This window comes from Solea solea, chromosome 13 (assembly GCF_958295425.1).
Source record: "Solea solea chromosome 13, fSolSol10.1, whole genome shotgun sequence".
Classification (NCBI taxonomy): Eukaryota; Metazoa; Chordata; class Actinopteri; order Pleuronectiformes; family Soleidae; genus Solea; species Solea solea.
Window position 1 is genome coordinate 4,564,202 of NC_081146.1, and position 18,781 is coordinate 4,582,982.

At 41.7% G+C, this 18,781-nt stretch overlaps 1 protein-coding gene and 1 long non-coding RNA gene across 2 annotated transcripts; one reads left to right on the top strand and one right to left on the bottom strand.

Moving 5' to 3' along the window:
* Positions 1 to 7,804: 7,804 nt before the first annotated feature.
* Positions 7,805 to 11,191, bottom strand: pou3f1 (POU class 3 homeobox 1). The gene has a single exon (XM_058648214.1). The coding sequence runs from the start codon at positions 11,053 to 11,055 to the stop codon at positions 9,928 to 9,930; it is 1,128 nt and encodes a 375-aa protein (XP_058504197.1). The 5' UTR covers positions 11,056 to 11,191; the 3' UTR covers positions 7,805 to 9,927.
* Positions 11,192 to 12,684: 1,493 nt separating this feature from the next.
* On the top strand, positions 12,685 to 17,505 carry LOC131471591 (uncharacterized). Its single transcript, XR_009242004.1, has 3 exons — positions 12,685 to 12,871; positions 16,603 to 16,807; positions 16,946 to 17,505. It is a non-coding gene; the product is annotated as an uncharacterized LOC131471591 (long non-coding RNA).
* The last annotated feature ends 1,276 nt before the right edge of the window (positions 17,506 to 18,781 follow it).

Genomic DNA, 18,781 nt, shown 5'->3' on the forward strand with positions numbered 1-18,781 from the left:
TGAGTTTAAGCTCTGTCAGCTTACATAATTAAATATTTTTAAGTTAATAGATGGTAGAACGACACCAGATTAGCCACCAGCTAAAGTTGTTTTTGTCGTGCTTGTATACTGGGACAAGGACAACAGTTCAATTATTAAACTACAACCGCAGCTCAAATGAACTGTGCATAGCAAAGTATTATCTCTTTACATTACCCCGCTTCCTCATGCCTCTCGTCTGTTTCCCATATTATTCAAACTTTTTCATTAGTGCAAATCTTTGACACTGGCTCAGCGGCGCTGGTTCATAATACATACAGTTGAAGCACAAGCCTTCTATTAATGACGGCTCTAATTCTCATCATAAACAGATCATGCATATGTGATTGAGTGTCTGCCATAGTCCCCCCCCCCCCCCCCCATCTCTTGATATGTTTGTAGTTTCTCTGGTGTGTGAGGCTCGTAGTGAGGCGAGAGTAGTGCTGTGCCACTACAACACACACACACACACTCATTCTTCTCAGGACACTGCACTGACTACACAACGTGTTATCTCTAATCTTAACCACAAATCAAATCGTAGCCTCAAACTTAACCTCAGAAATGAGGTTCTGCCTCAGAAGGACCAGGTTTTGGTCTCCATGAGGACCACTGGTCGTGCCAAGGTCAGTGTTTAAGCCAGAAAAGGTCCTAAAAAGGCGACAAATACAGGTACACACACACAGTGTCTGTGCTGATTAGGCGTAAGACACGGGGACTGCTTTGCCTAATCATATCGCTGCATCCAAATCATCTGTGTGTATTTCTAATTACACAGTGGCACACAGTGTCCTTGAGTACAGTGGCAGGTCTCCATTTCATCTCTGTGCTGTGTCTGCTCCTCCCCACCAGCTCTTTCTCTCTCCTCCATCCTTATTTATTTATTTCCGTCAGCGTTATCTTTGTTGTGGTTTCGGCTGACTGTGCGCTGAGCAACAGCACTCATTTGCCCACCGATCTGCGTCCTTTGAACTCTGCATCGCAGGGCAAAGCAGACAGTCGGGGGCAGTGGGATCATCTTCTTTGATGATCTATTTTTTTTTATTGTCCAGCTCCAGTCTGCAGGGGTTCATCATATAATGCACAACATGAAGGGCCAGTCATGTGCAAAGGATAACAATAAAAAAACACTGTTTTTGAAAATGATAGGGCGTGGACTAGAGCAGCCAGACCCACATTTAACAATGTGATGGCATCTTTTAGAAATCCCACCACAACCTTAAATGACAACCCTTATCAACATGTAAAGCTAAAGGATGACATATGATTTAAAAACAGGTGTAAGATAACTTTTAAACTTTGAATCAGGCCAAGGGTCAAGGTTCTGCATAGTATAGTAATTGTATTTGTCAAAATGAGTCATCAATATTTACAGTTATTTGAAGCTTAAAAAATAAATAAATCCTTACTATGGCGTGCACTGATTTGTAAATATCAGACAATCACTAGTGGACTTCTATCTTGGGCACAAACCGTCATGATCTCTAGAAGACAATCTTCTGCTATCCTTCCCTTGACTCTCTGTGTGTCTTATAAAAAAAAAAAACAGTGGAGCTGCTCAGGGAGAACAGAAATGTGATCTTTATGCTGTTGTGCCACGACATTTGTGAAGTCTGAATAGTTATGTTATATTCTTCGTTTTTGAATCTCCTTAATGGAAAGAAGGCCCTGAACATCTCAGTGTGCTCCAGGGTTAGATGACCTTCCTACTGTTTACTCGTAGTGTGTGTCTCTTCACCGCAAGACCTTGTCTTTTATTTTGCTCTCCTCTTCTCTGCAGTAAACCTTGTTATTGAAATCTGGAGGCTTTGCAATGCCTTTACTACAGTTGACAAAAGCCAGGCTTGAAGGTGAAAAGAGGAGACAACCTATAACACGGGGCTGACATGTCCTTTTAGATGCTACAATTAACTTTGCAACCTTGTGCCAGAGTCTAAAAGCCTCCTCAGCAGCTGCGTTGTGCGGTTTCTCATGTGTGAGGTCCATAAATAAATGAAAAAAAATAAATATAACCGTTTTTAATATGGCTTTGTTTGGTTTTTGTTCTATCGCTAATACATTTCCTTGGGCTCTTTGTAAGCTTTTGTCTGACATCCTACAAAATAAAAGCGGCCTGTGCAGTACAGATGATTGCATTCATCTTGCCTGTCCCACTGTGTATTATCATGTGCTGAGGTTGTCACAGCCATTGTTTAATACCAACCTGCCCAGTGAATCTGTAGTAATTGCTGCCACTGCGTGCCTCTAAAGCACGAGTCTCTCTCATTGTGTGCTACCGACAGTAACATCTATGTGCTGCTGCCTGCAGGCGAGTTCCTGAGATATTAGTTCTCCACTCTCAGAACTGTTAGTCACACTGACAGACACCTGAGGCGATATAAAATGTCCCTCAAAGCCATGAAAGAGGGAGACGGGCTACTTCTCTTCTTCAAAACCGCCGCGTGAGGAGCAAAGAGATGTGGAGGGGAGGGGAGAGTAACTTTCTAACGCCGCACTTATACCCCTTCGCATATGGGGGCCATACCTCGGAGTAGACATGAAGGAGGAACCCATATAGCTACAAGGCCCAGTATCATAAATAACACAAGACTTCTTTCCCTTCACCGTCTCCTCCAGTTCACTGCTGGAGTGTTTCATATGGTAACTAGGTGTTCACTGTGTGGCCACATTGTTGCCCATCTTTCAAGTGGCTCAGAGGAGGAAACCTTGAGGTAGAGGAAGAGAAGGAATTTTTGATGAAAAAATGCATTATTCTGTTCCTTTTTCAGTCCCCACCTTTCCTTTCTCTTCCATTCACTGTGGGAGTGGAGTATTTATTACATAAATGGTTAAAAAAAAAAAAAAAGAGGAGAGGAGAACTCTGCTCATAATGGAGAGTAAGAAAACTACAGGTTCTCTCACCTGTCAGGTTAAAACTGTGGGTTACATGGAGGAGTGAGCACATTCTCCTCCTCCATTCTCCTCCATTCTCCTATACGATTGCTATATGTGCAGAGGATGTGTATTATATAAATCCTCTCTGCACTTAATAAGTGTCAATCACATTTCAGCATCGCTCTGACACAACTTTACCATTTCCTGCCACAAAATGAAAAGGTTTGTGCCCACGTGAAGGAGAAAGTGTTTTGAGCTGAGGCTTATTAAAACAGTGTAAATGCTCCTGCTCATCTGTACTGCTAATAATGACTTCACACTAATAATAATAATTTATCATTATTTATATTGACACTGGCAAGGGTGGTTGTATCAGGTGCTGACACATCGTCACCTCTGACTCTGCATGAGCATGCACCATCAGTGTGCCTCTGCACTCCAGAACCTTGTCACAGGGGTGAACAATGGAAAAATGTACCGAAATGCAGGTTGCAAAAATGAACAAATGCATCACAAACCCTGCCGCTGTATTTCAGTCCAGTGCTCCGGTCATGGAGGAAGTACTGAACAAATCGTTTTGATTAACTGATTCTAGTGATTCAGTTACACTGAAAACAACTGCTTTATAAGTCACTAGTCACTCGTTTGTGTGTCGTGTGTAAAACAAAGTCACCGCATGTTTCATGCAGCCGTGCAGTGATGACTCCGCCCACGTTGAGTGGGTACTATTTTGTAGTGGAAACGCAACCTAAACCGTACCGCGCTGCGCCGCGCCGGGACCGTAGTGGAAAAGGAGACAAATAGGACACAGGTGAATCACTTTAGGGCGGGGCAGACAACAGGACAGGAAGTCAAACTTAACAAGGCACACACAGCAGCAAGAAGTACAAAATAAAACAGGAAGCAAGGAACAGAAAACCAGACACAAAGAGCCAAAAACTCAGGGTAACAACTGTCCAAACATGAGAAAAAACAGTTTTAACCACTTAACAAAAGGCTCACCTATAGTTAATGTATGCCCACTTAAGTCTACAACGTCTTGAGAGTGTGTTTCTCTCAAAGGATGGACAGCTTTTCCTGGCCAGAAACAGAATTTGCTCCTGCATCAAAATCCACTCAGAAAATGTGTGTTTTTAGCTCTCAGGGACACAGAGAAGCTGCTGTTGCCTCATTTGGTACATTTCTGACACTTAAGTAAATCAGAACAAAGAATTTCAAACATCAGAGCAACAAAAATAACACATTTGAACTTCTGCATGGAGGCAGCAGTTGATCAACACCTCATGTGTGCTCTGATGTAGAATATGTGATTTTCTCTATGGACCTTGGTGTGGACGGAGAGAGAGAGAGAGAGAGAAGTTTACAAAGTGACACAAACTTCAGTTTCCAGCTGGAAAACGCTGTCTAACAGCGAGATAAAGAGTCAAACACTCCATATTCTTTTAATACTGAATACTAAAGCAGGTGCAGATTTTATTAGGAGTGTCCTGGCAGCATGCACGGTGAAGTCAGCACTGTGTCAGTGCCTCATAAAACCACACTTCAAAAACAAACAAACAAAACTGAGCCATCTCTTTAGTACTTAAAAGGTCATTAATAAAAAGTTTTCAAGTTATAGACTTGCAGCATGTAAATGTGTTGAGCGATTAGAGACTGAGTAAATAAAGACTTTTCCCACTGCTTTAAAAGGAGCGGCGTTGTAAATGTTAATAAGTTCTTGATGAATGGCTTTTGGCCCAAATGCTCTTCAGCTCTTTTTCCAGACAGTAAATAGAGAAGCTGTACTTTTGAACACTTCCTCCTGATGAATTGAAGTGATAGATGAAAAGACAGTTCATGCTCAAGATGGATGGATGACGACCAGATGTAAATCTCCCATCACAACCACCCAAAATGTTGTCTCACACAGGGCTCATGTTTGGCTCACAGAGCAGCAATAATTGTCTTGTTAAATATCCCATAATGATGAGCATGATGACATCTTATTAGGAATTGGTGCCCAAAAGAACTCAGCATGTCTGCCAATAAGTAGCGTGTTTCAAACACAAGGATGATGTGGATTCACACCGAGTACATTATTCAGTCGCTCCTATTATTTTCCATAATTGCCAGCATTGTAGTGGTGTTTGTAATGTTATTAATAACATGCGTTGGCGTATAATGCGCTTAATGTTATTTATCTGTTGGCAGATAGCTTGATGCTGCTAATCCTCATTCATTTGCTGAGGATCAATGCAAATCCGCTACTGTGAGTGAAATGCTCCCCCCCCCCCTCCCAGAGCTGATGGTTCCTAATGTATTTTCCCACCATTAACCAGCCATAATCCCAGCTAATCATCACTAATCCACATCTCCTGTGTGTGCGACGATACTTCCCTGATGAAGGAGGCGTCGGTGCTCGCGAGCGCCTGGGCACCACCGAGGCTGGAGCTCCTCTGCAGGCAGAGCCGAGGGCCCACTCAGCAGCAGAGGAGGAGAGGGTGAACTGTAGTCATTTGTGGGTCAAATAGCTGGCTTTTGCTGTTTCGTGATGAGTTCTCCTCATGTATTATTGATTTATCGGCATAATGGAGGTTGTGTCCCTCCATAAGGAGCAGAATAAAAATTGCATATCATCAAAAACTAACAGTTGGTGCCAGTCACCACAAACTGAAACTGTGTGCGGACTCCTTCTGTTTGGCCATCTATGTCCACTCCGTAGGCCTCTGTGTTTTACATTAGATTTGAATCTGTTTCACTGCACCCTCACAGGTTTGACAGTGGGAGGTTTGAAGTCTGAGTCGCATTAAAAACTTTTCAAAATGCGACTTCATGTCCTTATGCCTGACACCGCAGTGAAGAGGTGGACGGACTGTTGACGGATCAGCAGGTCAACATCACACAAACAACTGTCTGTGTCTCGCAGTGTCACACGCAGACACTAACTGGCCACTTTAATAGGTACAAAAAGGGCACGCACACGCACACACACACACACACACACACACACACACACACACACATTCAAGTTGCCGGGCAGAAACGTTTTATTACTGACCAGGTGACTTTTAGGGACCGAGCCATTCTTCCCAGACTCTTTAACACCTGTTTAGCTACAAGTTAATGCTGCAAATATCTAATCAGCCAATCACACGACGGCAAGACTGAAGACTGAAGATGACCTGCTATTCAAACTGAACTTCAAGTATGAGGAAGAATGTGGCATGGTTGTTGCTATCTATCTATCTATCTATCTATCTATCTATCTATCTATCTATCTATCTATCTATCTATCTATCTATCTATCTATACATGTAGTTGATGACTTATGAGGTTGTGATGATTACATTATGGTTTTGGTTTTATGCAGGAGGTCGTGTCTATCAAACTTTAATGTTGCAGGCCTTGTTTCCTGCCAGCAGGGGGCGCCTGTGACTCGCTGTTCTGTGTGAACCTGCAGGCTCCAGAGTGTTGGCCTCCTCAGCCACAGTCTGACCACCTCCACCGCAGCGAAGCCTCTTTTATTTTATTTTAGCGACACACAAGTGCGATTGCAATAGAGGAATAATTGCACAGACTTTAACTGTGTGTTTGCAGTTGTTTTTAAAAAAATAAAAAAATAAAAATAAAATCATGATGTATAAAAGATGCAACGAGATATATTTTAATAATTGAATTAAAGTCACACAAATTGAAATTGAAAACGTGCGTGGACGCGATCATAGAAAGATATGTAATTTATAAAGAAATAGTTACCACCTGTATTAATGTGTGACTGAATGACACATTTAACTTTCTTTTATGCGCGTATCCTGTGTTTTTTTAAAAAGAAAAAAGTATCCTGATAAAATGAAGATGTAAATAAAAGTATAGTCTGTTCGTATCTGTTAAACGGACACATCTGCCGCGGATTATTGAAAAAGAAGCTGAAGTTAAAGTCTCTTCAGCGAAGTCAGAGTTTGAAAAGTGTGTTTGTGAATTTTCTGAATTTACTATTTTCGTTACTCTATTTATTTCTTTTAAACTTTCTCATCATTTTAAAAGTAAACAGTGAAGCTGCTGCTGATTATGATGATAAAATAAACTAGTGATGCTTTAATGAACTGCTCACTAAAACCCAGCTCTTCAGTGTGATATGAAGATGTTTTTTTGTAGAAACAACAGCCGCTGTTTCCCGCAATTATACGACAAACAACACAAGAGCCGAACTTTAAAACTACATTAAATATAAATGATTCAGAGAAAGTGAAGACTATTTATAACAGAAAAGTGTGTTGTCTGTGACTGAAGCTCTGACTTTACTCGTTTAACATTAAACTTTAGGGCCTGCTGTTGTTGTTTTTATATAAATATACATACATTCTTCTTCCTGTTTTCCTCTTTTTTTTCTTTTTGCCTCATATTTGAACTGAAATACTGAAACAAATGATGATCGATTTATGCCATAAATTGGCGCCAATAATCTGTATCAGTGGTGATAATCATAACAATGATAATAATGATAACAGGCAGTCAATGAAAAGACAATAAGTTCGTATCAATATTGCACAATTTAATACTGAGATATTACACAAAGATGTGAACAACGTCAGAGACTCATGTGTGATCTTATAGCAGGAAAACGCCTGAGGTCAAAAATACTGTTGTCTTTTCCCTTTACCAGCACATGAAGACAGCTTCTGTGTGTGAAACGAGCCCCTGTTACATAACGAATCACTGCTATTTAAAGTCAACACATGATGGCGAGCTGCTCAGCACGACTTGATTGAACTGCATTCCTTTTTTTTATTTTATTTTTATTTTATTTAAATCAATCATAAAGTTGAATTTTAAACGACGATCTTGTTGATCTCGTTTGCCTGGTGATGCTACGAAAACCGACATCAAACAGAAGGGACCAGTGGTCTGGACTCTCAATGAAGACAAAAGACCATTTCTTGTATATATGTTTTATGTAAGTAATAAAATATTACTATAACATAAATATAAATGTGACTTCGCAGTCTACATTTAGCAATCAACATACAACCAATGTAGTAAACAATAGAGGGAAACAAAAAACAGACTGAAATCCACTGCAACATAACTATTAACAGTGCTGAACAAATAAAAAAACAACAACAAAAAAAAGCTCCAAACACGTTTAAGAAATAAATATTTATATATATATAAATGGTCAGATTCATAAATGAAATCATATTAAAATATCTTCTTGGAATTAGTAAGTGTACAAAACTGCCCGGAAAGAAACAAGAAACAAAAACAAAACGAGATCTCAGAACAAATACAAGTTTACATATTGGACATATTTACACATTGGAAATAATCCTGGCAACATTTTCTCTAAAATCTGTGTTTGTTCGTTTTTTTTTTTGTTTGTATTTTTTTTTAAATTATTATCACTATTTTTTTTTTCTTGGAAAAAAAGAAGAATCCCTCGTCTGTAGTGAAGAGCACTGCTGCTTTAGGCTTTAGGAGAAAATGACACGCATGAGATTTTCAGATTTCCTTTCAGGACAGATAAAAAAATTAAAATAAATATATCTAAAGGAGTCCCTTCATCGCTTCCCCTCAAGGAATTATTATTATTATTTTTCTTATTATCTCCGAATCCAGCGTTTTCCTATAATACAATGACTACATGGGACAAAGGAGAGCGGTGTGGCTCTGACCAGATTCAAACACATCATTTAGAAAAAGGAAAAATATAAAAAAGAACACAAATGAACAGAATCAATCATGTACAGGCGTGATTTTCTGACATGGGGCACTGAAGTTACCTGAGTTATTATTACTTTTCGTTTCGTTTTTTCCTTTCTTTTTTGTTTTTTTTGACCAATCTCTCTCTCTCTTGAAATGTTGTTGGAGGAGAGGGATGAAGCAGAGTGCGCTGCAGGACACACCGCGCTCTCTGCATGTGGTGAAAACCAGAAACCTGTAAACATGGGGCTTTATCATCATGTGTGAGATCAGCTCCACTCACATATTTTTAATTAACTTGTGTAAAAATTGCAATAATAATATTAACAAAAACAAAAACAAGAATAAGTGCTCCATGCAAAGAAAAACAGTGATTTTCTTTTCAAAAGAAAACAAGGAATGCCTGTTGCCCTTTTTAGCGTCTGGTGCTGTTTACAACGTTATCAGCTGCAAAGCTTTAAATATTTTTAAGGCATGCAGTCAGATCGAACACGTCCTGTTGCACTGGACTTATAAAATAAAAAAAATAAAAAAAGAAGAAGAAGAATTTGAAATGTGTCTGGCGTTAAGTGTGAGATTTTTCTGGTGCACTTTTCATCCACCACCAACTTTCACTGAGTAAACAGAGAAGAAGAAGAAATGAAAAGATTTCAAAAGAGGCTGCTCTGAGTTTCAGCATCTGTTTAGCAAAAAAACGACAAACAAAACAAAGGACAGAAATAATAGACAGCCTGCAGAAAAGAGAGACACTGATGTTAAAAAGATGTTTCCAAACCAAAAAACACAATCACACTTAATATAACAAAGAAAGTATACACCAATATTCAGAAATCTGGTTAATCAGTTCACGCCCATGAGGAAAAAGCAAAAATAAAATGTTCATTCAGTGTATGAAGGCTTTTCAGCTCCAGTGTTGATCATTTTCAGGCAGCCACTTTGTTGTGGTTCAGTTCATTTTACACCAGGGGAGAAGATATTGGCCTCAGTTGACACTTTTAATTACTCCCCCATTTGAAACAGCCATGGGATATCAAATTCACTTTATACTCATGTCTCCTCTGTATCATTTTGGTAAATAAAGATCTTTGTTTTCACTTTAAATGCGCACAGAATTGATTTTTTTTTCGTGTTTTTCTTTTTCTTACATTTTCCCTCCTCCTGTCATCTATTAGTTGGACACGACGATCTCCAAATACTAAGGGCGAGAACTCGTCTGTTCAACTTTTCCATGTCTCTTTTTCTCTCTCTGGAAAACAAAAGCCAAACTTAAATACTGTAAACTCCTTAAGTCCCTTATCTTTCTCTTTTCTCTTTTCCCCTCCTGCAGGAAATTGCTCAAATTGTTCATGAAAACAGTCATTGCACAGGACTCTGTAGTGTGCGGTGTAGAGGAGGGGTCTCTGCTTGGGAATATACGTCCTCCATGTTCGGGTGCGGGACCCCCACTGGTGTCATTCTTTTCTCTTTTTGTCTTCTGTTACAAAACCAAACACGGACAACCTCTTTTTCCAAATGCAGAGTGCCGGCTAAAGTGCTGATTTCATGAGCAGATGGCTTTGGGCATTTTAAGAAATGATTCTCCAGCGCCCCTTTCACCCCCACTTCAATGGAGGTCCTCTTCTTTCGTTTCCTGCCCTGCGCAGCAATCTTGTCCAAATTGGTGGGACTGCCGGTGTTTGAGTCTGTCTCCTCCAGCCACTTGTTTAGGAGCGGCTTAAGTTTGCACATGTTCTTGAAGCTGAGCTGCAGCGCCTCAAACCTGCAGATAGTGGTCTGAGAAAAGACGTTTCCATACAGCGTGCCCAAGGCCAAGCCCACGTCCGCCTGCGTAAAGCCCAGTTTGATCCGCCGCTGCTTGAACTGTTTGGCGAACTGCTCCAGGTCGTCGGACGAGGGTGCGTCCTCGTCCGAGTGGTCCTGGTGGTGACTGAACGCCTGCTGGGGAGACTCCATCTGGTTGTCGTGGCTGCCCGAGTCGTCATGGAGCGGGTCCCGCATGCCATGGTGCAGAGTGCCGGGCTGCGGACTCAGCATCGCGTTCAGGTTTGTGTACCCGGGCTGGGAGTAGACCAGCGACTGGTGGCTGTTGGATGCTGGGGACAGCGGAGACAAGTGGTGCGTCGTGGCGGGCGCCCACGAACCATGGTGACCGCTCTGCGTCTGCTGGTGCACCAGGTGAGATCTGTGGTGGAAGCCGCTGCTCAGGTCCTCCCGGCTCGTCTGCACGCTGGCTTTGTGCTCCTGCTGTGCGATGTGGGTGCCGCTGGACCAGTCGGTGTTGGAGGTGGGCAGCCACTGGTGGTGGGTCAGGCTCATCGGGTGCCCCGTGTTGGTGGCCGCGAGCCCTTGCAAATACTCGTGGTGCATCATTTTCTGCACCTCTCTGTAGGTCGTCCCCTGGTGCATCCTATCCGAGTCCGGATGCATGAGCGGGTTGGACGGTAAAGAGTTATTCCTCGGAATATACTGAGCTGTTGTCGCCATGGCTCCTACTTGGAAAACTGACGAGCACTTCGGAGGTCTTCAGGCTTTAGAGCCAAAACGCAACAACCTGCTCTGGGAGGTCTTGGTAGAGGAGCGAGGACACGCCTCCCCTCCGCTTGTATTGGCTCTTCTCCGATTCAAGCCCACTGGGGACACATTCAATAGGCGCAGGGTTTCAGCGCACGGTACAGCGCATTTTTCACACAGGATGAATAGAGCTCCGATCTTACATATGTTAGAGAAAAAAGAAAAAAAAACATATGTTCTATTTATTAAATGTCCCTTTGAGTTTTTAAAATGACCCCTCTCTTTTTGTACACCTGCTCTTCATTGATAACTCCTGCGCTCTCGTGCGTGTCTGTGTTTTTTTTCCTACAAACCCCAGTTTTCTCCGAGGAAGCAGCAGCAGCAGCAGCAGCAGCAGCAGCAGCAGCAGCGGGGTTTGATTAGGTTTCCCTCAGTTTGGATCAGTTGTTTTGCAAATAACCACGTGGGGGAGTATGGAGATCTTTACTCCCGTCACACACACACACGCGCGCGCGCGCTCACTCACACACTCTCTCTCTCACACACACACACTCACTCACACTCACACACACACACACACACACACACACACACACACACATACACGTGCACCGTCAATAATTGGTCACTGATGATTATAGCGCTGCTCGTTTTAAATAGATTATATTTGCGCGATGATGACGCTGTAGCCTCCCGCTCAAAGAGAGAGAGAGGGGGGGGGGGAGAGAGAGAGGCGTGGAGGTAAGTCAATAAATAAATAAATAAATAAATAAATAAGCTGCGTGCGTGTAAATTGTAAATGCGTGACAAACCTGAAAGCAGACCCCCTTTCTGCTCAATTTCAAAGCCTCCGCGTGTGTGTAATTTATTTGTATTGTCTCGGTAATTTTCAATGTTCTATTATCATCATCATCATCATCATCATCAGCGCCCACCTAGTTATGATAGGGCAGGACGCGCCCGCGCTTTCTCTCTCTCTCTCACACACACACACGCACGCACGCACACACACACACTGACAATCTTCGACACACACTCATATAGATGTTATCGAGGTTTTACCTGATAATAATCATTTAGTCTATAATTCATTAGAAACAATCACATCTTCACGTGACACCTTGTCCTCACTGATTTTCCCCTCCAGCGTTTGAAATTTGGATTTTACGAATTAAATACTAATAATAACAAAAATAATAATAATAATAAACTCATATTCCTATTTCTGAGCAGCAACTTGGAGAGAGAGAGAGAGAGAAACCTTCCTCACTCTATACCTCACTCTACCTCACTCTCCCGGTTGATCTGATTATTTTTCCCTTCACGTTTTGTCCCAATAGCAAATTACCAATTCTATGAATTGCAAAGCAGCCTCAGAGACGCTGAGGGGGATAGAGAGAGAGAGAGAGAGAGAGAGGAGAGAGAGAGAGGTGTGTGTGTGTGTGTGTGTGTGTGTGTGTGTTGGGGGGGTGCGAAGATTGAAAAGGATCTTTGCAAACACAATCACGTTCTTAAATGGAAATGCGGGGCTTTAAACAAATCTTACATCTCTCCTCTTCCATTCGCCTAAAAACTCCGCAATCAGGCGCATGTTCCAGGAGAGGAAGGATTTCAATAATTTACCTGAAAGCAATGCTTTGCCGTTTTTATCTGTGTCGCGTGTTTGTTTGTTTGTTTATTTATGTGTTTGTTGTCATCTTCCCCCTGCACTGAGGAAACTGTTTGTTTTCTCTCTGTGTTTACAGGATGAAGCAGCTCCAGTGCTCGGGACTAAACACTCGACTACAAAGTAAGGTGTCTCTCATTTCTGCGTGTGTGTGTGTGTGTATGTGTGTGTATGATGATGATGATGATGATGTCGGGGGTCACAGGTGTTCGTCATCATCTCTTGAAAGGCGTGGTTTTTTTTTTAAATCCACGCATTATTTACGCATTTCTTTGGCGAAATCCTTCCTAGTTGTGCGCCTGTGTTTTCAGGGAATTTTTATTGCAATGTCCCTTTACTGGTTCAACGCAACACATCCTGTAAAGAAGTTTAGATTTTTATTTTCACTGAGTTGCAGAGAAAGTAACAAACTGCGTGATTAAAGTGATTGGTTTTAACGCGGAGTTGAGAGGATTTTTGTAGAATTAAATGTTTTATTTTTGTATAAAAATCTAAATAAAATAAACAAACAATGTAAGACAATGATGGACAATGCAGCTCTAACGCAGGTCGTTAATGTGAAATCGCAGCAAAGACATTTTTGTTTATTGTCAGAGTGTTAAACTCCTGGGAGACCTCAGTGGCTGCGTGTCACAGCTCCGTGTAACTCTCACATAATGAAGATGCGTTACAGCCATTCACTCATTCTTGTCTCCCAGTCTATAAAAAGCAGTGGTCTCTCTCTGCAACACAGACCCAGTCTTGTGCTTCCTCATGCCAGTGAGGAGGAGCCGCCGCTGCTGCTGCCGCTGCTGCTGCTGCTGCTGGAAACAGAAGGAGATCAAGATGCTTTAAGCCCCTTTCTGTGAAGTGAATATGTGGCCTTGTGTGCGCTGAGGTGCATTTTTGCCAGGACGCTCTAGGTTTCCATGGTGCGCGCGAAGAAAGAAATCACACAGAAGTTGTCTGGTGACTGACACAAGCCGCACAGAAGAGCGGCTGCAAAACACGCAGCAGATATGATGGATTTATGAAAGTATGAGTCGCAGAGATGAGTGTCGAGGAAGTTGCGTGACCTCTTTCCACCAGAATTAAGAGTGTTCTTTGTGCCGCACTGGAAACACTGTCCTCTGATTTATTCTTCACTTTCACTGACAGCTTCTTTCCAGTGACACTGTGAGCACGAGCCAGACAGTAGTCACTGAAAACTACAATAGTTTAAAGTATAAACTTTAGTTGACCAAACAAAGTTTAACTGAACTTATTATTAGGTGTATTTTTTATTATTATTATTTTGTTTTTATCATCTCTAATTTTCGGATCAGTGGCGTGCACAGACATTTCAGGGGCAAAATATTTGCATATTTATGTGTCTCGATAACCACACACTCCTGCAGATGTTAAACAGGCCTACTTAACGTGTAAAATTGTTAGTTTGTTTTGGTTTTTGTTCTTTTAAAAACTGCTGCCTCAAAGAATTGAGAGCCCAAATCTTATTTTGGGGCATGATTACACACTTTTAATTAAACATTTAAGCTATAAAAACAAATAAAAACAGCAAAATAAATAAATGTTTGAGTTAATATGCAACTAATGTGCAGGAGTTAGTGTCAGGATTCAAATAATAAGTTTATCTGTCTTTAAGTTTTGCAATAACATGACATAAAATGCACAGAAGGGAAATTATAAATTGTGCTATTAATCAGAATTTAAATGAAGCACATCACTATTTCAAATGTGCTATCACATTCCAGTGCAGGTTATTTTAGTCCTCATTCTAAGGCTAATAAAATCATAAATATGCAAATGTTAAATAATAATAATTAAAAAAAAAAAGTAGAATCACATTTTAAGTTACAGAGGCACCTGAAATAACTCTCACTAAACCAGCTTCAGATTGGATGTTAAACACACGTCTTCCTCAATTCCAGGGGGAACATTTACACCTGCCACAAGCTATGTTTAGATTTGGAAATCCATGTGATGAACACCCCCCACACCCCCACCCCAACTATAGTACAGTGAGTAGAATAATATTCACCAACTCACTTAGTCAGATAATTATATTTCATTTGCACGTGGTTATCTTTCTTTTCTTTTCTTTTTTTGACAGACATGCGTAATAGCCACTAAATATGCAACTGCAAAAGAAGAAGAAAAATAAAATAGCTCAGACATTTTTTCAAGACCAACTTGTCCACTGCAGGTAACTTTTTTCCCCCCACTTTCGTTTTTGGCTAATGAACTTGAGCTTTTCTGCCAGAATCCCCAAGAGAATGCAAAGGCTGTGTGTGTGTGTGTGTGTGTGTGTGTGTGTGTGTGTGAGTGAGGGGGGGTTCTTGTGGTAAAAGGTGCGACTTTCTTCCTCTATCTCGCGGCTAATTAGGCGGGGTCTGAATACACCAGAATGAATATTCATGAAAAGGCACCGGCACGCAATTAGTAGTAGAGAGAGTTCCCAACTTCAATCCCCAAACAACGCAGCCTGCAGAGGAACGTGGTGCTGGTCCCTGCTCTGCTCCTTGTGTCTCTGCTTCTGCTTAACAACTCTTTGAACCCAAACCTTAAAACCCGTCAGTCTCCTGCTGCTTTTTTTTTCAAATAAAACACAATAAGTGATAAGTTCATTTCATCTCCAAGTGTCATTGTTGGGAATAACAGCTTACCGAGTCCGTATCAGTTGAGGTTTAGGGTTCTTTAAAGGCATTTTATCCTGTGGTTGTTATGTTATTTATGTGTAAAAAAATAAAAGAATAAAAAAAAAAAATACTAATTTGAAATTTCAACATCTTTAAATTCGGTTCTGAAAAGATTTCACTGAAGTGACTGTATTTCTGCGACCTTGGCCTTGTTTGGACTGTTGTTTTTCCAGCTTTCCTACAGATTATTATGTGAAATAATAGTGTGGAGAAAGAAAGAAAGAAAGAAAGAAAGAAAGAAAGAAAGAAAGAAAGAAAGAAAGAAACTTCTCAGGAGAATCTTTACAGATGCTGTAAACCAAGTGAGAAATAGACTAACTTTCCCATTCAAACTGTTTTATATACAACCAGCTGAGTCGCCCCCTGGTGGTTAACTGCTACTTTCACCTTACTTCTTACTCTTTACTTTACAAACTGGAAGATTACGTCCATTTTTGTCTATGGTTATTATCAAAAGAACACACATGTCCAATTTGCTCACTTGCACAACAGTATGGATTGATGGACAGTATGATCTCAGTCTGTGAGGTTTTACAGAAACTGACTCCACAACCTGCACAGGCTCCCGTAGCCCTAATGATGCATATCATGTAACAACACACAATTTAATAAGCATTGCACCTCACTAGTTCCAAATCCTCTGAATAGCCAGTGGCTTCTGGTGCACACATCTGCTCCCATCCCTTAAATCCACCTTCTACCTGTCTTGGCGGTTGTGTGTGTCATGCCGGTGTGAGCCCTTAGCCCGTGTGGCTGGCTGTCTGTCCGCCTGTCCGTCTGCCTGCCGAGGACCCACAATCCTCCGCTTTGAATTCAAGGTGATTCTTATCCCCGACCCCCTCCTGGCCCTGCACGTTTGCCTCTTGCCTCCGTAAAGACGTGTTTATGTATGTATGTATGTGCAGAGGAGAACATGGGGAGGTTTTTCCAAGGGTTTGGAGGGGGGGGGGGGAGATAAGCAGAGGAATTTGAGGCCAGTGAATATGGATGGGGTCCCTGCTTTAAGAGAGCACCGCTGATAGAGAGGTAAACAGCTCCTGGCCAGAAGAGGCAAAGGGGGTGGGGGGTTGATGCATGCGCTGGCATACATTTGAGACTAAACTGTCTCTCCCTCTCTCTCTCTCTCTCTCGCTCTCTCTCTCTCACCCCCCTCATTCATTCTCTCTCCATCTCCAGGACTCATCTATCTCTAGTCGTTATTCTGTTGGAACATTGTTGATGTTTTGCTTCTGGACAATCTCCTGGGTTTGGACGATGAGGTTCTATTATCAAACCACAGTGACGGAGAGCGTCTTCAAAACTGATTTTCAAAGCTCACAAGTTTTCGGTCTTTCACTGCTGAGCCTGCATTTTTGTTTTAAGGACAGTGAACTCAGTGCAGGTTAGAGCTGATAGGTGGCGTTGTTCTCCTGCCTGTTGTACTCGTACTATTATTGACCTCAGAACTCACACTTATGACCCTCTCTCCTCTCTCTCTCTCTCTCCCTCCCTCTGTCCCTCTCCTCTGGACTCCTCACAGATCCTGTGAGGCCGAGCGACTCGCCAACATGAAGACCACAACCCGACTGGTCCACAGCAGGAGTGAGCAACGTGTGTGTATGTGAGCGCGCAAACATGGTGTCTGATGTGAAAAGTAACTCCGCTGTAACTCCATTACAGCATCTGCACCCTGTGTGTGTGTGTGTGTGCTTGTACTCGACGAGCAGTCCTCATGGAGAACAAAACCTGGTTCTAAAGAGAACAGAACCCACTTTCTGAGGAAAGACTGGTCTTAGGCATTATTTGGCTATGATTAAGGTTAGTGATAATGCTTTGTTTAGGCTGGAGAAATGTGTTTGATGCAGAGACTGAGAGAAACCTGTTCAAACCTGGTGTTCATTTCCTTCCTGAGTTTCTATAAATCATGTCTTTATAGAGTCTGACTGAGTCCATGAGTCAGAGGGAGGAACAATAGAGTCAAGAGATTCAAAATGAAAATGACACGAAATAATATTTGACATTTTAAATCATGTGGTGATCAGTGTTCATATTGCACAAACAAATCAATGTGTGGGTGCTGATGATTTGGAAAGATAAACTTCAGCTGAGGAGACTCTGGTCTCTGGTGCGTCCTGAGGACAGAGTCTGCTCATGCAGCTCAGGATTGTGACCACATGTGTCCTCAAGCCATCTCTCAATGTGGTTTTGGTCACAAACTGTACATGATCAGATCACTTAGGACAGATGTTGATACCAGGTCTGAACAGGATCACTTCTGCAACTTGTTTTTTGGTGGGTTTTTACAAACCCGTCAGTAGCTTAAAAACCTTCAGTCTTAGCTTAACGGCTGATTAAAGAAAACTCCTCTTCATTCATCCATGTGAGTTTGGAGATTTCACCTGTTTCACAATGCTGCGTTGCACAACTCTCATTATTCTAAATGGATTTCACTTTGACTTGTTTTAAAGTATGTTTGCAGCGTTTAAGGCCGTCATTGATGATTGAGTGATGGAATGTGCGTAAAGGCTCCCTCTGGGCTGCAGAAGAGCAGATTTGCAGCCTGATATTAATACTGCTGCAGAATTAAAAGGCTGATAAAGTAAACTTCATAAGGAGAAGAGGATCCTTTTTTGCATTCAGCTTGTTTAAAGTATTTGTTTTGTGCTACAGGTAAAACCCTCTTGAGCCCTGAATTTTCTTTGGGGCAGCTGCTCAGTTTTATCACACTTGATTGCTCTCTTGGCCACGACACAACACAGCTTCTCCTGCTCTCTCTCTCACACACACACACACACACATTTACACACACTGCCAGACACACACACTCCAGAGAACTTCCACACTAAGGCCCCACCGCAAAGTTATTAATGAGCTGTTTAATTTTAATTAGATAGTAATTCATGTTAATGCCTGCTTAATGGAGCCAAATAATTCCCCTCGGTCACTTGGGGTCTTTATGCTTCGTTTACCAGTCCCTGCAGTTATTCTCTGGCTTTTGTTTTTATATTACACTTCCAAGTCTTCAAGCAGTGAGTGAATTATGAAACAGTAAAAACAGGAAACATATGGGATGAATGAAGCATGTAAGTGTGTGTGTGTGTGTGTGTGTGTGTGGGGAAAAACAAGTGTATCAGTGTGCGTCAGTGAGAGTGGAAGCATGTTTCCACATGTTTTTGTCTGTGTTTATTTTTCATTTTTGTCCATGAACACACACACACACACACACACACACACACATGCTGGTCCTAATGCACAGGCCACTACAGTAAATGCCTTAAGTCAGAGCAAAGAAAAGGTCAAACTCAGTGTTGAACACTAAGCAGGGTTAACCCCTCAGGTTGAAGAACAGGTACAGAGACACTTGTAAGAGGGAGGT

Excerpts from the sequence above, each read along its gene's own strand:
- pou3f1 (XM_058648214.1), bottom strand. The coding sequence starts at position 11,055 with ATGGCGACAACAGCTCAGTATATTCCGAGGAATAACTCTTTACCGTCC.